Source organism: Pteropus medius, unplaced genomic scaffold, assembly GCF_902729225.1.
Source record: "Pteropus medius unplaced genomic scaffold, Ma_sr-lr_union100, whole genome shotgun sequence".
Classification (NCBI taxonomy): domain Eukaryota; kingdom Metazoa; phylum Chordata; class Mammalia; order Chiroptera; family Pteropodidae; genus Pteropus; species Pteropus medius.
In genome coordinates, this window is record NW_024349796.1 from 6,533,686 (window position 1) to 6,541,992 (window position 8,307).

The window sequence follows — 8,307 nt, forward strand, 5'->3', positions numbered from 1 at the left end:
AAGTTCCCCCCTTTAGTTAATTATGGTGGTGGTGGTGGTGGTGATGGATTGCATGTCAGCATGAACTCAATTTTTTAAAAATTGCATGTTTCTACAGTTGTTTATTATATAACAATAATTTTTTGCATCGTTTAGTAAATATGAATATATTCATAACATATAGCCCAGTTAAGTAGCTGGCTCTAGTTATTCACACGAATTTCAGGGCTGTTCGTCGTAACATGGGAGAAAATAATTCGCTAATTGTACCACTTAAATGTGAAAAGTAAAATAAAAGCAGGATAATAAATGATTTAGTTTTGGAGATCAGGAAGAGACAGCACGGTTGAAAGAAACGCACACCGTGAGGGCCTTTAAGAATCTTTGAGGAGACCAGACTCGATACAGAGCACCATGACTTGCAAACTGTGGCCCTCAACGTATCTTAGGTGATTGTGGAATTAAGTGGTCTCAGCAAAGTAAAAAGGTGTATCATCACAAGAGGAAAGGAAATGTGTCATACACATCTTCCTGTCCCCTGCAGTGCCTCCCCAGTGCGAGTGGCTGACTTGCCTCTCGACCACCTCTGAAGTGGTTGCGTATTTGATATTAAAGCAAATTAACCGAGGCCTCATCTTCACAAATACCACCTGTGGGTTTGAGGGTTAATGTGCCTCATAAGATCTGTGCAGTTATAACTTGGGGAAAGTTATTAAACCTATTAAGTCTTGGTTCAGATTTCTTAATGTTGATACTCTAAAAATTGAAAATATGTTATTTGACTGATGGTTTTGATTTTCATTGATTTGTGGCCCTGAAGGAGTGGCCACTTGGGATTCTAAGCCAGGACGTGGACCCAACTGAAACTCTAGATTTCCACTGAGGATTTTCTCTTATTGCCGGAATTGGAGAGGGAGCCACGAAAGATTTATTCTGTATCAAAACCTTTGCTTAAAATATTCCTAATTCCTAAGACTTAATTCATGTAACATTTTTCATAGAAACTAAACTTTTGAAAGTGCAGTAATTACAGTAATCACTTCTGTGTGGCATTTCCTTTTTTTTTTTTTTTTTTAAATAAAATAAGTTTATGGAAGAAGCCAGAAACACACCATTCAAATGACAGCTCCATAAAAACTTCATTGGTAAACAGCCACATAGCCAACTGGATATGAATATACTTTTAATCATTTCCCCACCATTCTTTCTTATTTTGATGTTTGAAATGGAATAAAACATACACACACACCCCAAAAAAATCATGCTTACTAAAATGTTTTTTTCCTGCAAACCAAGGCATGGAATTCGTAAACTGATTCATATTAGGGTAAAATATTTGTCCTTATATTTTCCCTTCTACTGATTTGTCAGATATTTAGCAGATGATGTACGATTTCAAAAGAAGGCGAAATCGAGATCGTGTCACTTGGGCCTCGGATGTCAGAGCCAGCCCTTTGTCTCTGTCTTGATGATTAACCTGGTTACCTGCTTCATGCCCAAGGAATGCTGTCTTCTACTCTTTACTGAAACAGTTGTCATCACCTTTTTTCTAATTTCTTTACAAATAACTGAAAATACTGAGAAAAGTGAAAAAATGATTTCTGTTTTATGTTCTAATCAGTCCTACACCTTTGACAATTAACTTTTAACACCATGTGTTTTAAGAAATGTACTTAAAAAATCTGGTGTTGGGTCGGTAAATTTACAATTTTTTATGAACTCATTAAATAGCCTACGTGTTATTTACCTGTTCTGGAAATTTCATTTGCACAGACCAAAATCTGCACCCTCATCCCAGCCCAGTGCCAACGGAGTCCAGACAGAGATACTAGACTACGACAGATTGAAGCAGGTGGGCACTCAGTGGCAGCTGTCCTTTATTTGTACTTGAAAAAGTATCTCGTGTGCATGTATTTGACAGATCGTAAATATACTTGAAAAGAATATAGAGTTAAGATATTTTTCTACAAATTAAACAATGGCATTAGTACCATATTATTTTTTTTAATCTTCATTTTTTGGGTTTGCATACAGTTCCAGCAGTGATGGTGGGTGGGGTAATGGTTTAATGGTATGTTATAAACTTGAAATGTAAGTGCATGGTGCACAGTTGTTAGAATTTGCGGGGTGGGGTTCCTACTTTTCACTTACATTGGCAAAAATAGACCCAGTAAATCTGGTTTTAGAAAGAATGTGAGGAAAATGGGCACTCTTGTATACTTCTGCTTTCTAGGAAACAGTTTGGGAAAACAAATCAAAAGCTTTAAAAATAACTGTCTTACCTTTGAACCCAGCAATTTCACTTCTAAGCTTAAGCTAAGAAAATATTGGAGAAGTATATCAACATACAGCATAGGGGCAGCTCTGCAGCATCAAGGAATCGTAATTGAGAATATTTAACAATGGATTGTGAACACTTGCCCGTGTTAGGTGAAACGGACAGGTGGCCAAACAATATGAACAGTTATATCAACTCTACAAAAAAGAAAACAATATGGTTCATATTTTGGATACATACGTAGAATATGTAGTACTGTGTACTCAAAAAAAAAAAAAAGTGGTAGGAGTGATAGGTGATGAGATTATGGAGCTTTAAAATAGTTTATTCCTAGAAGAGGTAAAATAATTAAAAAAAAAAATTAGTGGAAAGTGAGTGTCAGTTTCGCACACCTGAGTGCAGATGGCCCCGAAGTGGAGAATCTGATCTTCGTCTCCTTGGCCCGGGCTGCGGGGGAGCCTCTGGGGCTAATGGTGAGGCCAATTGCCGTAATAGCGTTGACTGACTTCCTGGTTGACATGCTGCTAGGTGTTTGCTGGGTTCTCAGCGTGACCCTGTCTCCTAGTCCTCATAGTAATCTCTCATGTAGTGTTTACGTGCAGATTCTGCTCATCTGAGGCTCAGAGAAGTTAAATCTACTCGGTCCCACAGCTAAGTACATAGTTGAGTCAGGATTAGAACCCAAGTATTTTTTCCAAGGCCATTTTCCCCGTTCTCTCACTCATTTTTTAAAATGCTAGCAGATGTTTGGGGATCCAAAAGGGACCGTTAATGTTGCAATAATATGAGTTCGAAATAACAGTTAAATAGGAATTAAAGAGAAATACTACAAATTTCATGTCAACCTAATTTCTGTACGGCAAAGCTATTTGAAAAGTTAAATTGGGTTATATAATTTGAAAGGGAAGCCTATATGCAGCCACAGGTAATGAAGCCTTTGTTTTCCTGTGTATTTGATATGCTTTCTTGAAAACCGTTTTAAAATAGAGCACGTACACATACTTTAAAATACGGAAGAACCTTGGTTATCCAAAGTAGCAGAGCAGAAGAGAGGTTGTAATTTGAATAAGGATATCCGTGAGCTCGTATAATAACTTTTGTGCCTCTGCTTCCTCATTAGTAAAATGGAGGAATTAAACTAATGGATCGTTTCCAACCTTATTTTAAACATGAGAAAAGCGTTTTAAAAAAATAAACCTTAAACAGAGCAATTGAATTTTACCCGAGATGTGCGCAGTTAATAAAGAAAGGCTCCTAACTCAAAAGCGATCCTCTCCAAGGGTAGCTGTTATTGTTCACCCTTAAAATTGTGTCACCTTGTCATGGCCCTTTTAGTGCTTGATGATTCTTTAACTTGGGGGTGGGGGTGAACTTAATTGGACTTAATAAATAGAGATTCTGCAAAATATAGAAAGATGGAGTGGTTTTCATGGAGGCGGGAGGATCCAGAGCATCACTATTAAACAGAAATAGAACATGGGCCACATAAGTACTTAAAATTCCTAGTAGCCTTGTTAAATAAGTACAGAGAAACAGGTGAAATATCAAAATAATATTTCAATAGGTAATCGATATTTTAAAAGTACTAATGAGTTACTGTACATTATTTTCTTAGTACTAAGTTTTTGGGATCCGGTTGATGTGTTACACTTACACATTGCATTTCAGACCGGGCACATTGCTGGTGCTCAGTAGCTGCATGTGGCCGGTGCCTGCCGAATGGGATAGGACGGGTCCCAAGGGGTCCCATCCACCTCCATTTCCACAGTAGGGGGCAGCCTTGGAGGGACCTCCGGGGAATTCCTTGAAATGTAGTGGCAGTTGCTATGGCTCCTAAGGAATCCCTTCAAACCAGAAGAGCCGAATGTCTAGTTTATCTCTCTTCTTCCTTGAAACGTTGTAGGCGTCACTCCTCAGACCGCTCCTAGAAGTCGAGATTGAAAGCAGAGCCATTGTTTTTTTCTAAAAATTATCTGATTCGTACCTTTCACTAGACGACGGAATAACCATTTTAGTCTTAGAAAGCATTCTGTTTCAGATCTTGCTAGGCTAGAATAAACAAACCTTGGGAAAGGAAAACTATTAAAAACAAAATTTATCGAGATTAAGCTTCTAAGACATACGTCGTGACTCCGGGAACAAAAACCATATGTCACGTGTCATACATTCTTAACATTTTGTATTAGCGGGAATCTTTTTAGTAGTAATTTTTTTCTGTATTCCTGATGTTTTTCTCTAATTTTAGGACATTTTAGATGAAATGAGAAAAGAATTAACAAAGCTAAAAGAAGAGCTCATTGACGGTGAGTGTCCAAACAGATTTGCTGCTCCTACAGAGTAATGTTTAAGAATGGCCATTTTTAAGAGAATGCAAATAAAGAAAGATGCAGTTTATTACTTGAGGGCATAAAACACTTATCCTTTGCTTGGCTTACGATGTGTGGGAGGACTCTCGTTCCTTCATATAATGGAAATTATTGGTAAAAGTAGGGATAAACGAGATCCGTAAGTTTCAGGTGTCGAGTAGTAATTGATGGAGAACTAGGTGAGCAAGTCTTTCTTTAGGTGACCTCTCCTCATCCATCCATCCCACTGCCCTCTTGTGAGCCCACAGAATCAGTGTTTTCATTTGGTATACAAAAAGGAGAGAATAAATGAATATATGCATATGAAAATTAGCATCATCTTTGTAATAAGGAGACAAAGATCTCTGCAGTGAAAGATGCAAGATCAGGGTAGCTTTTTATTCCTGTGAGTTTGAACACAGTCATTGAAATTTCTTAAGATCAAATCACTCATTTATTTTATCTTGTCATTGTATTTACTTTCAACACTTTTCCTTTTCTTCTCCAGCAATCAGGCAGGAACTGAGCAAGTCAAATAGTGCATAGAGAAACAAACTAAGGAGAGATAGGACTTTAATGTGGAGAAAGAAAGAATAAAAAACATCTACAAACAACAACTGTTAACAACAAACCCCTACATTTTGTGAGCTGCGTAAGAAGATGGAGACAAACATTCAGAAGGAGGGAAAACCCAACGCACGTTAAAAGCCTTCAGACCTTGTCACTCTGGCGATAAGCTGTTTCCGTCCCAGTTTCAGGATGGAAGTGAGTCCTATAAGCGTTCCTGTCACAGTGATGCAGAAAATCCTGGACCCGTCAGGCAAGACCACAGTGCACTGAAATATTTTCATGGCAAGATGAAATCGCACGTTTCCCACAATCCATTGCTAAAATAAAGAGGAGAAAGGCTTAAGAAGTTTTTTTTTTTTTTTTTTTCCAGAGAGTGCTGATGAATTCAGCAAGTTACGCTATTGTATTGTAAACGTTTCTCTCAGGTTTGTCTTCCTATCATATTATTCCACGAATATTGAGATCAGCCCTATGCAGGTTAAGATCATCAGCTGTGGAACAAATGGAATTATATGTGCTTTCAAAGAGTGATATTTATGAGAAAGTGTCCTAAAAAGGGTTTGTCCAGCTTGAGGAATTTTAGAATGATAGGAAGTCTCTCGAGTTCGCCTTCATGCAATTTTGTAGATTAAAACATAAAATTCGTCCAGAATTTAAAGATTTAGATGCCTTCCTAAATTGTTACAATGCTTTACCAAATCTATGACTCCTACATCACACAAACCAGTGGTCAAATGTAAAACAGTATATTGTAGACTTACTGTAGGTTTTCAACCTTTTTTAGATTTATGCATGTGGACATTTTTATAATGTAATTACAACTACCACAGAAGTAGCTTTTTTAACTGCAGACAGTAATGCATGTCACAGTAATACGTAGTGGCCTTTTCAAGGCCTAGTCCCAGGGAAATAATTTTGTAACGTATAGGGGAGTGGGTGGAAGGGAAGGAATAATTTTTTATTTAAAGTTAATTACTGCACTATCATTTTTCTCAATTACCTGCATGAAAAATAATGAGGACTCTTTTGTGACTTTAATTGGTAAATATGTTAACAGAACCAACTACTTAATCTTCGACGTCATGTTGTCAGCTATTTGTATTTGGACTTCAGTAATTTCAGTGGTCTGAAACACGATTCTGAGCTTCACATGAATTGTAGCTTCCTGTGGAACTCAAAAGTCCGATCCCTGAATTTGGCTGTTACCTAGGTGCCCTGCTTACACAAGTGTTCAGGTACATGCTCCTGACTACAAAGCTGCTTTTGAACTTAGTTCTGTTGAATTACAGGAAGTAGCAGTGATCAGCAGTTAAGGTCACAGAAATCATTATAAGGGGAAACCCATGGTGGGGTTCTGCCTAGTTTTCTTTTAATGAATAAAGTGAGACTTAGGTGGTGGGAACAAGGAATTCGATGCTCTACTTATTACTGTGTATGTGTGTGCGTGTTTGTGCACACACACGTGTGTATGTAATCCACTCTTTTCTTTGAAATTTGTTAAGGTTAAAACGGGAGAAATCCTTTATGTCGCAATGATAGGTTTTTGGGGGGAAAATTTAGGAAATCGAAAATTCTCCCAGCTCTCCATCTTGACTTATGCTTGAGTTGTTATGTGCCATATTTGCTTTGAAACCTTTGATTATCAGAAGTTTTACTGAAATTTTGAAGAAATAATCCATTTTCATCTGCTCTCTAGATTTCTTACATCTCAGTTCGTAAAGACAGCTTGTTGATAGCATAGTTTTCTAAATGCTGCAAATTTGTAGCTATTAACCACTTCAGAGAGGTCTGAATGAGGGAATTTTTTTTCCTTGTTAAAATAGTTCCTGTTTCTGTAGAAACTTCATTTTTAGATTACTCTGTGATGGATGAGCTATCATAATTCAAGTATATAGTTCTTTTTTCTATCAACTATTTGTCATGCAAAGTAGTAAAGGCATTAAAGCTGCAACAAGCTTATAAAGTACTGTTTTCTAAAAGAAATAGGAGGCATTTTCATCTTTATTATTGTACTTTAGGTTATGTAAACACTTCGGTGATATAAACGTTTATGTCCCCTATAAATCTGGTCAGAAATAACTTTTTGATTTTGTTAGTTAAGTTAAATAGTCTATAGTAGGATAGAGTACTCTGGGTACAAGTGGTCCAAAGTAAGATAAGAGACTACAATAAAATGCTAGATCTTGAAAAAAAAAAAACTGGTTTATGCACTAAACGTTTTGTGCCTTGGTCTTCTATTAACATGATGTCTGTGTAAAATGACAGAAGGAACCAGTGTTGAATCATGTTATTTTCCATCATTTTGCATTATCCCAGATTACTAAATGTGTTCTTTCCAAGAAGTTTGATTGAATTACTGTATACATTTACTGTCGTACGTGACAGTTTTGTCATTGTTAGAGATTTCAGTAATTAAAACGGGCAACAGAAGCTTAAGTTATTTTCCTTATCAGAACTATGCTGGAGCCACGTTATTATGATGGTTTTCGTGCTGTCGTACATTGGATGTCTTAAGCAGTTAAGGGGACCCTTTGCAACGACAGGAAGGTAATTCTTTCCTCAACACTGTGATATGACCTGTGACAAATCTGTACTATACACTATGTAAATGGCTAACAAGTCAATTGCAAACCAACTGAATGTACAAATCTTAGTGCTGGTGCTGGAATCTCTTCAGAATAGTCATCCTGATTTCAAAGTTAGTTTCGAAATTTGCAGATATCAAGTGTCAATCAAAACTGAAGATGAAACCCTAATGAATGTTGACTCGTCATGCTTTAGGTGTACTTCCTTTTTAGAGTTTTCCATTCTCTGCTATTTTTACCATACTGTTTCATTTAAATTTCCTACACGCTAACTTCGTTTGTGCGATTGAAATAAAATTGCAGTATATACATGTTGCTTGTTTGTGACACTTAGATAATCTTCTTAAATAATCTGTTGGTTCTAAAATAAGTTATATGGAATGTGAAAAAAACACTTGAAAGTCCGTGACTTCACTACTTAAAGTTTACACATCGTCACTATTCCTAAAGATTTCATAAAAGTCATGAGTGCTAAGTCACGTATACAAAGGGAATAAGTGTAATGTATTTCCTTTTTGTCTGAAATAACTGTTGGCTGTTTCCTGTTTGT

General features: G+C 36.8%; 1 protein-coding gene across 1 annotated transcript in view; it reads left to right on the forward strand.

Moving 5' to 3' along the window:
- Positions 1-8,068, forward strand: part of ENAH (ENAH actin regulator) — a 108,577-nt gene extending 100,509 nt beyond the window's left edge. The window contains 3 exon segments of the mRNA XM_039883302.1: positions 1,753-1,831; positions 4,503-4,560; positions 5,111-8,068. Coding sequence (XP_039739236.1) covers positions 1,753-1,831; positions 4,503-4,560; positions 5,111-5,148 — 175 coding nt within the window. The 3' untranslated portion in view covers positions 5,149-8,068.
- Positions 8,069-8,307: the final 239 nt, after the last annotated feature.